Source organism: Callithrix jacchus, chromosome 22 (assembly GCF_049354715.1).
Source record: "Callithrix jacchus isolate 240 chromosome 22, calJac240_pri, whole genome shotgun sequence".
Lineage (NCBI taxonomy): Eukaryota > Metazoa > Chordata > Mammalia > Primates > Cebidae > Callithrix > Callithrix jacchus.
Window position 1 is genome coordinate 48,394,031 of NC_133523.1, and position 11,268 is coordinate 48,405,298.

Genomic DNA, 11,268 nt, shown 5'->3' on the forward strand with positions numbered 1-11,268 from the left:
GGCCAAGGCAGGTGGATCACCTGAGTTCGGGAGTTCAAGACTAGCCTGGCCAACATGGTGAAACCCCGTCTCTACTAAAAATGCAAAAATTAGCCCAGTGTGGTGGCAGGTGCCTGTAGTCCCAGCTACTTTGGAGGTTGAGGCAGGAGAATTGCTTGAACCAGGAGGCGGAGGTTGTGATGAGCTGAGATTGCACCATTGCACTCCAGCCTGGGTGACAAGAGCAAAATTCTGTCTCAAAAAAAGAGAAGAAAGAGGAGGAGGAGGAGAAGGAAGAAAGAAGATAAAAGAAAAGAAAAGAAAAAGGAGATAGTACAAATTTCCCTAAACTAGTTTCCCAGGCTGGTCTCAAACTCCTCGCCTCAAGCGCTCTTCCCACCTCAGCCTCCTCATGGGATTCAAAGCACGAGCCACCGCACCTGGCCCGTGCCTTTATATTCTGTCGCACATGCGCCTGCTCTCTAATGCAGTGTCCAGGTCTCACACTGGTCTCACTCTCACACCCGTCCTCACACATCTGCACCCGAACTCAATCTGAAACATTTATGTTCGCCCCCACAGACAGCTCACTCTCACGCTCACACACTCAGTCATCTGCACACACACCCCCACCCACACCCACACACTCACCCACACCGCCATGCCCCCAAGCCCCTCCTCCCGCCGACCACACCATGACATCCATGCAGGCTAGCAGCAGGGACCAAGGCCGGGAGTCCAGCTGGGTTCGACTACCGGCCTTGCCCCTCCCCCAGCGGGCGCAGCAGGAACCTGGCTGCCCTGCACATGAGATGGGCAGAGCCCAGGGACCCCCTCACCACCTTGGAGACAGGTCGGGAAGCAGATGTTGCCTTCGAGCTGCCTGATTGGGGTCCAGACTCTGACTAGCACTAAGTATTACTTAGTTAGTGTCGTCCCTGCCAGCCTGTCAGGGTCAGGCCCATCCTGGGAATTTTCTGTCCTCCCATATGTTCCGCCCAAGACAGGCCGGGTCATTATCACCTTCCAGTTAATCCTCAGCTGCCACCAGCAATCAACACCCCCCCACCACTGTGCCCCCTGCCCGGGCTCCACTCCCTCCCACCCAGCACGTGGCATCCCAGCCACCTCCAGATTTTTGGGACGCATTCTTGGCCTAACAGCTTGGCTGTTTGAGATTCACAGATGAAGGGGGGCAAGAGGCCTTGATATACCCACCTCCGTTCACTCCCTTCTTCTCTCCAACGATTCCTACTCCAGGAAGCACACTCAGATCGTCCAGGTCAGAGGCTCCAAGGCTTCGGCTTAAACCTGGATTCAAAGGCTCCTTGGGGTCCCTCCACAGGAGCACACCTGCTGTCAGCCCCACTCTGGGCAACACCTCGGTGGCCTCAGCAGGGGCCCTGCGGGGTGTACAGGGGCCAGGGAGTGTGTGACACACGATCCAGCCCTGAGTTGTAGCCTCGCTCTGGGCCTGAGGCCAAGGAGGGCACGGAGAGGAAGAGGGAGTGTTTGCAAACAGGGCAGCTGCCAGGCAGGGGCAGGGAGAGAGGAAGAAGGTGCGAAGGAGGGAGGCTCAGGTGGTGCCCGCGTGACCTTCCCAGCCTGGCCACACATTGACAGGCGTGTGCACACACACACCGATCCGACATCCACACACAGTGAGGCACATTCACCCCATACACACAAGGACGTCAGCACACACAAGCTCACGTGCTCGTGGACACACAACAGGCACAAAGCTGTGTTATCGTCCACACGTGGCGAGGCTCAGGCAGCACCAGCTCCGTCATCCTCACCCTTCCGTCTCTCTCTCCCTTCCTCTGTCTACTGTCTACATCTCTGCCTGTCCTTCTCTCTCCCCCATGGTTTCTCTCTTCCTCTATTTCCATCTCTCCGTTTTCTCTCCCGTTTGTCTCTCTCCACCTCTGCACCCCATCCTCCCTCCTTTACATGCGTGTGCACTCACACACATGCACACACTCATGCACTCACTGGCACACACTCATGCTCACATGTGCACACACTCATGCTCACACACACATGTGCACAAACTCATGCACACACTCATGCTCACACATGACATTCACACCTGCAAACAGATGCACACACGCGTATAGTTCCTTGATGGAAGCTTTGAGGACGGTATTTTTCATTCCATTGTTAGCACACAAACTGGTTTGGTAAAGGAAGGGATTCTTAGAAGCAAGTGGCTCACTCCCTCCTGCCCACAGCTCTGCCTCAGGACCCCCTGCCGGGAGGCTCAGGCAGCAGCAGGTCATCCTTGCCCCTCTGTCTCTCCCTGTCTTTCTCCCCCTCCGTCTGTTTCTCCTTCTCTGTGTCTCTTTCTCTCATCCTCCGTTTCTTCCTGTGTCTGTTTCTCTATCTCCATCTCTCCTTTTTCTCTCCTGCATGTTTCTCTATGTGTATCTCTGTCTCTCTCCATCTCTCCCTGCTCTCTGTGTCTGCACCCCACGCTCTCACCTCTGCACGCCCTCTGATGTGCACCCCCCTTCTCATTCCCCAGTGGACAGACTCGCAGCAGCACTGGGATGGGAGTGCCAGATGAAGTTTATTTGCCGAGCCGCTGGGGCGAAAGAAGGCAAGCACATCACAGAGGGTGGTGCCAGGTGGGAGGGAGACCCGGCTGGAGAGTAGGGAGAGGACGTCAGGAGGACAGGGACAGAGAGGAGGCCCTGCCACACCACACTGGCTCGTTTATTTCATAGACATTTCCTGACACCTGCTGCAGGCCATCGCTGAGTACATGGGTCCGTCAGCAAATGGGATGGGCAAAGACCCCTGACTGCAGGAGCTCACAAAATAACCACAAAAAATAAGCCATGCAGTGAGAAGAGGACACACGTCCTAGAGAACAGTACCGTGGGGGATGGGGGGGCAGACAGTAAGCATTTGGTGCATAGCTGATATCCCAGCACTGTGGGATGCTGAGGCTGGAGAATTGCTTGAGGCCAGGAGTTTGAGATTAGCCTGAGCAACATAGCAAGACCCCCATCTCTATTAAAAAAAATGTTTTGATTAGCTGAGCATGGTGGTGCAGCCCTGTAATCCCAGCTACTCCAGAGGCTGAGGCAGAAGGATTGCCTGAACCCAGGGGGCAGAGGTTGCAGTGAGCCGAGATCGCGCCATTGAACTCCAGCCTGGGTAACAAGAGCGAAACTCCGTCTCAAAAATAAAATAAAATAAAATAAAAAAGTTTAAAAAATTAGCCGAGCGTGTTGGCGCATGCCTGTAATCCCGGCTACTCAGGAGGCTGAGGCAGGAGGATTGCTGGAGCTGTGGATTTCGAGGCTGCAGTGAGCTGAGATCAAGTCACTGCAGTCCAGCCTGGGAGAGCAAGACCCTGTCTCAAAAAAAATAAAAGTGCAGGGCGTGAGGGGATGAGTCCCGAGCAAACACCAAGTGCAGAGGCCCTGGGAAGGTGGAGGCAGGGACGGAGGGGCGCACGGAGGTCTGAGGCCCCCCCGGGGAAGGTGGCGGCAGGGACGGAGGGGCGCACGGAGGTCTGAGGCCCCCCCCCCCCCGGGGAAGGTGGCGGCAGGGACGGAGGGGCGCACGGAGGTCTGAGGCCCCCCCGGGGAAGGTGGCGGCAGGGACGGAGGGGCGCACGGAGGTCTGAGGCCCCCCCGGGGAAGGTGGCGGCAGGGACGGAGGAGCGCACAGATGTCTGAGGCCCCCGTGGACCAAGGCAGGGAAGCAGCCTGCAGAGAGGAGATAGGAGGACGCGGAGGGGAATCCCAAGCCACAGGGATGAAAACACAGAGGAGAAACCAAGAGCCGCCAAGTGACAGCCTGGAGGCCGCGGGCGGGGCGGCTTCCCTCTCTGCCAGCCCCAGGCCCGCTCACTGCCCGGCCTCCTCTTCCACCTCTCCCACTTCTTCAGCCTCGCCCTCCCGCTGCCTCCAGGGGCGCCCCAGGTGCTCCCTGATGGTGCTCACGGCGCTCCTCCTTCGGGGGTGAGGGTCCAGCAGCCCCCATAGAAGCGCGTCGGCCGCGGGGGCCAGGCCGAACCAGGGCTGAGGACGGTCCTGCGGCTGGCCCGAGGCCTGCCAGATGAGGAAGTCCTCGTAGAAGGGGTCGGCCTCGGCCAGGGGCTGGTCCCAGGGGAAGTAGCCGGTGAGGAGGCAGAAGACCAGGACCCCCAGCGCCCAGGCGTCCAGAGCCGGCTGAATGGGCAGGCCCTCGGGGAGGGGCGGGGGCGCGCAGAGCTCGGGGGCCGTGTAGGGGATGGGCGGCCCGGTCAGGCGCAGCAGCGTCCCGCGAGGCCTGGTGTGACCGAAGTCGGTCAGCTTGAAGCGCCGGCAGTCGGGGTCGCACACCAGCACGTTCTCCGGCTTCAGGTCCCGGTACACCAGGCCGCGCGCGTGGATGTACTCCAGGGCGGAGGCCAGCTGGGCGGCGCAGCGGTGCACTGCGGGCTGCGGGAGGCCCACCTGCGGGGAGAGGGGCGGGGCCGGTGCCCCAGGACAGGAGGCACCTGAGACTGAGGCCCACCTGCGGGGAGAGGGGCGGGGCCGGTGTCCCAGGACAGGAGGCACCTGAGACTGAGGCCCACCTGCGGGGAGAGGGGCGGGGCCGGTGCCCCAGGACAGGAGGCACCTGAGACTGAGGCCCACCTGCGGGGAGAGGGGCGGGGCCGGTGCCCCAGGACAGGAGGCACCTGAGACTGAGGCCCACCTGCGGGGAGAGGGGCGGGGCCGGTGCCCCAGGACAGGAGGCACCTGAGACTGAGGCCCACCTGCGGAGAGGGGCGGGACCAGTGCCCCAGGACACGGGATGCATCTGACTGGGCTGCAGGATTCCCATCTGCTGGGAGAGGGGCGGGCCCAGTGCCTGGAGGCCAATGGAGGCAACCCAGACCACAGGGCCCGTCCTCCGCCTGGGAAGCAGGCCCGGACACTAAGGTGGGCGGTAAGGAAGGTTGTGAACTGTTGGCCCCGTGAGGCCAAGTATGTGTGAGGCCTGTGGGTTTAGGGGGCCTAGGGTGACCCCATGGAGCCTGTGGGTTTAGTGGGGCCTAAGGTGACCTGTGAGTCCTGTGAGTTTATTGGGGCCTAGTGTGATCCCCATGAGACTTGTAGGGCTGGTGGGTTAAGCGGGGCCTGGGGTGACCCCATAGGGCCTGTGACTTGATTGGGGTCCAGTGTGACCTGATGCCTGGTGAGTCTCCGTAGTGTGTCGTGTGGATTCTGTGGTGTCTGCCAACAAAGAGGCCTGACAACTCCACGAGTCCTGTGGGCCCACGAGGGCCTCCTAGGGGTGGGTGGGGGAGGCGGGAGTGGGGGGCTAGGGGAGGCCAGGTGGGTAGGAGAGGCCAGGGGGGCCCCGGTCTGTGTTTCCTGCAGCCGTTCCTGGGAGGCATGCTTGGGGTCTGCCCACGCACCTTGGGCTGGATGAAGGCCATGAGGTCCCCGTGCAGGACGGGCTCCGTCAGGAAGCTGTAGGACTCTGCCGACTCGATGCCAATGCCGTAGGCTGTCACGATTGCCGAGTGCACGCCCAGCGAGAGGCCCACACAGAACTCATACAGGAAGCCACGGAGGGACGTGCGGGCTTTGGGGAGCTGCTTCAGTGCCAGGGGTGTGCCTGGGGCAGCAGGGAAAGTGTGGGAGGTGTGCGGGAGCCAAGGGCCACCTGGGCCAGCTGCCCTCTTCCCCTGTGGTCCTCCTTGATGGTCCCTCGGCTTGGACTCTTTCCCGTAGGCCAGCTCCACCCTCTCCAATTCCCACCTCCCTCCCGAGCCTGCCCTAACAGCGTGACCACCCAAGCATCACTGGTGGTGCCAATAGTTACAGCATGTTGTGGCCCGGCTGGTGTCTTGGGCCTGAGATCCCAGTGCTTTCAAAGACTGAGGTGGGAGGATCCCACGAGGACAGGAGTTTGAGACCAGCCCAGGTAACAGAGTGAGACCCCATCTCTAAAAAAAGTTTTAAAAAGCCGGGCACTGTGGCTCAGGCCTGTAATCCCAGCACTTTGGGAGGCTGAGGCCAGTGGATTGCTCGAGGTCAGGAGGCGGAGGTTGCAGTGAGCTGAGATCATGCCACTGCACTCCAGCCTGGGGGACAGAATTTTTGAAAAAATAAAAAATAATTAGCTGGATGTGGTGGCATCTCTTAAAAAAATAAAATAAATAATAACAGTACTTGGTGAATTTCTACCCTGCTTTCTTACCAGCCCTTAACCTTGGAGATGGAAGAATACAATGAGGTTTCTCTAGTGACCTGGGTTGCCTTCTCACGACAGCAAACTGGTGATTGAGGCAAAACAGTATTTCTGAGACATTTGGGAAAACGTGACCCACACTGGGTAGGAAAGCCAATTAAGGGACTGTGGATTTTGTCACCTGTGGAAATGACTTCCTAGAAGCTAAACTCTCTGAAGACAACTGATGTCTTTTCTTTTTTTTTTTTTTTAAGATGCAGTTTCACTCTTGTCACCCAGCCTGAAGTGCAGTGTCAAGATTTTAGCTCACTGCTACCTCTACCTCCCAGGTTCAATTGATTCTCCTGCCTCGGCCTCTGGAGCAGCTGGGATTACAGGCACCTGCCACCAAACCTGGCTCATTTTTGTATTTTTAGAAGAGATGGGCTTTTACCGTGTTGGTCAGGCTGGTCCTGAACTCCTGGCCTCAGATGATCCACCCATCTCCCAAAGCACTGGCATTGGAGCCATCATGCCCACTTTCTTTTTCTTTCTCTCTCTCCCTCTCTCTCTCTCTTTCTTCTGAGAAAGGGTCTCTTTCTGTCACCCAGGCTGGAGTGCGGTGGCACAATCATGGCTTACTGCAACCTCCGCCTCCCAGGCTCAAGCAATTCTGCTGCCTCAGCCTCCTGAGTAGCTGGGACTACAGGCACGCGCCACCGCACTGGGCCAGTTGCACACCCAGCTAACTGCTTTTTCTGACATCAGAAATTCCTGCTAATTGGCTAATTTAAAAAAAACTTGTGCAGACAGTCTTGCTGTGTTGCCCAGGCTGGTCTCAAACTCCTAGGCTGGAGCAGTCCTCAAAGTGCTGAGGTTACGGGTGTAAGCCACCACGCCCACTTCCATTTCTTTGATTTCTGAGCCATGAGCTGCCAGGCTGCAGCCCTGCCCATCACGAGGCTATGTGTGACTGGGCTGAAATCCCTCTTTATCCGCCAGGTGTGGTGGCTCACGCCTGTAATCCCAGCACTTTGGGAGGCTGAGGCAGGGGGATCAGGAAGTCGGAAGATCGAGACCATCCTAACGCAGTGAAACCCATCTCTGCTAAAAAATACAAAAAACTAGCTGGGCGTAGTGGCAGGCACCTGTAGTCCCAGCTACTCAGAAGGCTGAGGCAAGAGAATCACTTGAACCCAGGAGATGGAGGCTGCAGTGAGTCAAGATTGCATCACTGCACTCGCTCCAGCCTGGGTGACTCTGTCTCAAAAAAAAAAAAAAAAAAGCCCTCCTTATTAAACACACTCCCCAGCCAAATGCAGTGGGTCCTCTTCTGTGTGTTCACAGTACTCCCAATCACTGCTGCAAAGGCCACGCCACTGGTGTCAGTGATCCCCACCCATCTGTGCTCCCCACGTGCCCTGAGCCCAACGACAGTGACACGCTCAGGGCCCCAGCGTCACGAAGCCCCGGGACAGGCATGCTGGAGGCCTCGAGGTGCATGTTCGGGACATGCCTGTGGAGGGGGCCTCATTGACAACGCCCCCGCTCTGTGACTGCTCATGCCTCCAGCTCTGTGAGCACCCAGGGCTGCATCTCTGCGTGTGGCGCACTGCTGTGTGACTGTGTTATGACTGAGTCATGTTCCCCCGAAACTCGTATGTTAGAGTCCTGACCCCCCATCCTGCTGAATGTGCCTGTGTTTGGAGAATAGGGTGTTTAAAGAGGTAAAATGAGGTCACTAGAGTGAGTGGGCCTCATCCAGTGTGACTAGTGTCCTTATGAGAAGAGGACATCAGGACACAGACACGCACAGAGGGATGACCACGTGAGGACACAGGGAGAAGACAGTCAAGTGCAAGCCACAGAGGCCTCAGGAGAATTGACCCTGCTGACACCTTGATCTCAGGCTTCCAGCCTCCAGGGCTGTGAGGAAATAGAGCTCTGCTGTTGGCCAGGCACAGTGGCTCATGCCTGTAATCCCAGCACTTTGGGAGGCCAAGGCAGGAGGACCACTTGGGGCCGGTTTGAGACCAGCCTGGGCAACACAGTGAGACCCTACCTTTAAAAAAAATAAAAAAATTAACTGGACATGATGGCATGCACCTGTAGTCTCAGCTACTTGTGGGGCTGAGGTGGGAGGAGCACAGGAGGTCAAAGCTACAGTGAGCTATGATTGCACCACTGCACTCCAGCCTAGACAACAGAGTCAGGCGCGGTGACTCATGCCTGTAATCCCAGGACTTTGAGAGGTTGAGGCAGGGGGATCACTTGAGGTCAGGAGTTTGAGACCAGCCTGGTCAACCTGGTGAAACCTCATCTCTACTAAATATACGAACATTAGCTGCGCCTGTAATCCCAGCTACTCAGGAGGCTGAGGCAGGAGAATTGCTTGAACCCGAGAGGTGGAGGTTGCGGTGAGCCGAGTTGGTGCCACTGCACTCCAGCCTGGGTGACAGAGCAAGGCTGTCTCAAAAAAAAAAAAAAAAAAGGAAAAAGGAAAAAGTTCTGTTTCGGAAGCGCCCGCCTTTGTTCCGGCAGCCCCAGCAGATGAATGCATGCTCTTTCTGCATTGGCGCTCGGAGATTCTTGAAGGCAGGAACTGGCTGTGATTCAGTCATGGGTCCTTGCCCACCTGACCCCCCAGCACAGGGCTGGGCTCAGAAGGTGCACCCTGAACCCACTGACCTCAGCTCTCCTCCGTGTTTTCTGTTTCATGGAAGGACACAGGCTGTGTATGTGCTTGGCAGAAAGGTCTGGTGAGTAAGGAGCTGTCCTGCACACCCACTGTGTGCCGGCCTTGTTAAGTGCTTAGCACACAGCGTCACTGTGCATCATCCCTCAGTGACCACGACAGCCGCCACATGAGGCTCGTGAGCCGGGAGCTCTGTCTTACCAGCATTGTCCCCAGCAACCAGAGCAATCCACATACACTTAGAGGATCAACCATTCTTCCAAGAAATCGTTACCCACATTTCTCAAAGGAGGAAGCTGAGGCTCAGAGAGGTCAAGAAAGTTCCTCAAAACACACAGCTTTTGGCAGGGCACAGTGGCTCATGCCTATAATCATAATTGCAATATGGGAGGCCGAGGCAGGCAGACCACTGGAGGCCAGGAGTATGAGACCACCCTGGCCAATATAGCAAAACCCTATCTCTACTAAAAAAGAAAAATACACACACACAAAACTTTAGCTGGGTGTGGTAGTGCACACCTATCGTCCTAGCTAGCTGGGAGGCTGAGGCAGGAGGCTCACCTGAACCGATAGTGAGACTCTGTCTCAAAAAACTAACCACCAACCAAAGAAACAAAAATGACACAAAGCTTCGGAGGGCGGACCTAAGACTGGATTCTGGTCTACCAGCCCCCCAGCCTGGGCTATCCCAGGCCTGTGCCCCGCCCCCGCTGAACGCTGCCACCTCGTGCCCCACCGCCCAGTACCTTTCTGACGATGGGTGACCAGAAGAACTCGGCCGTAGCGACCCTGGCCCAGGGGACGCACCTCCTCGTAGAGCTCGTCCACCTCGGCCCGGACCAGGGTCTGAGCACTGAGCGTCATCATGTCCTCCAGAGCCAGAGCAGCCTCCTGGCCCTGCTGCAGTTCCTCCACGGTCAGGCCGCCCAGGCCCTCCTCCTCGCCGTCCTCTGAAGCCCCCACCTCCGCCGGCCCTTCCTCGGACTGTTTGCCAGGCATCTCTGCAAGGACAGAGAGGGGCACCCAGGCTCAGGTCCCAGACCCAAGGGAGGAGGAGACTGGGGATCTGGAGTCCTGGGTCTGAGGGAGGAGGAGACTGGGGATCTGGAGTCCTGGGTCTGAGGGAGGACGAGACTGGGGATCTGGAGTCCTGGGTCTGAGGGAGGAGGGGCTGGGGTCTGGACTCCTGGGTCTGAGAGAGGTGGAGCTGGGGACCTGGACTCCCAGGTCTGAGGAGGAGGGTCTGGGGACTCATTGCCCTTCTCATTGTGACTCAGTCTCCCTCTTGGTGAGAGGCGGGGAGACCAGTCTGTGCTGTGAGGTGAGTTCAAGCCCCAGTTCACAGATGTCCCTGCCCCCACATCCCTGCCCCGCCACCCTGAGGTTGAAAGATGAACCAGATAACTGAGACTCCCCCCATCTTGTTTCCAAAGCAAACAGACTTGGGCCCTGGGGGTGGATGAGTAGCCTCTGTCTCCTGAGAACGAACAGGTGCTCTGGGCCCAGGGCTGGGAGGGCGGCACTGCGCAGAGGGCTGGGGACGCCTGGGTCCTGCATGGGGCTGCGCAGAGGGCCTGGGACGCCTGGGTCCTGCCTGGGGCCGAGCACTTGGGATCAGTCCCCAAGCTCTGGACACGCCTGGGGTCCCACTTTCCCAGCCCAGCCGCCACCTCAGACCGGACCCCCAGCCTCTTCTCTGCCCGACTCAGGGGTCCAGGCCCCAGCCCACCCCTCTCCCAGAACCTTATACAACTCACACAATTGGGGACCCCCAGATTCTGCTTCCCTCACCCTCAACCATGCCACAGCCTCCAGGTGCAGCCTGGGCACCCCTGAGGGACCAAGGACGCAGGCCACCTGGCACAGTCACCCTCAGGTGCCACCCACCTCAGGCCAGGGTGCTCTGCCCGCCTCCAGACCTGGGCTCAGCCCTTCAGACCTCACCTCCTTCAAGGCCTGCCTGACCCTCCAGTGCCGGCTGTGGTCAGTGCCCGGCACTTAGGGCCCATGCCAGCAGAGGCCTGCCCAGGAGCAAGACCCGCCCCCACTTTGGGGGTCGTAAGGCCCCGCCCCCAGGCCCGCCCCTTCTGCCCCCACTGGGAGCAGAGCGACATCGTGCGATGACTCCTGGAACTAGCTGTGGTCAGGCAGATACCCTGACCCAAGAACTCAGCCCTCCTCCCTCAGACCCAGGAGTCCAGGCCTCCAGTTCCTCCTCCCTCAGACCCAGGGGTCCAGACCCTCAGCCCCTCCTCCCTCAGACCCAGGAGCCCAGGCCCTCAGCCCCTCCTCCCTCAGACCCAGGAGTCCAGATCCCCAGCCCCTCTTCCCTCAGACCCAGGAGTCCAGGCCTCCAGTTCCTCCTCCCTCAGACCCAGGGGTCCAGACCCTCAGCCCCTCCTCCCTCAGACCCAGGAGCCCAGGCCCTCAGC

The 11,268-nt window shown here is 58.6% G+C and overlaps 1 protein-coding gene across 2 annotated transcripts; it reads right to left on the reverse strand.

The window, feature by feature from the left end:
- Positions 1-2,532: 2,532 nt before the first annotated feature.
- Positions 2,533-10,809, reverse strand: SBK2 (SH3 domain binding kinase family member 2). Of its 2 annotated transcripts, none has more exons than XM_078360924.1 (4): positions 10,781-10,809; positions 9,583-9,837; positions 5,384-5,586; positions 2,533-4,433 (listed from the first exon to the last, which is right to left on the reverse strand). In XM_078360924.1, exons 2-4 carry the CDS (start codon positions 9,833-9,835, stop codon positions 3,843-3,845), a joined length of 1,047 nt encoding a protein of 348 aa, XP_078217050.1. In that variant the 5' UTR covers positions 9,836-9,837; positions 10,781-10,809; the 3' UTR covers positions 2,533-3,842. The 2 variants fall into 2 exon arrangements, with proteins under 2 accessions (XP_078217050.1, XP_078217049.1); XM_078360923.1 differs by having other exon boundaries at positions 10,724-10,809.
- Positions 10,810-11,268: the final 459 nt, after the last annotated feature.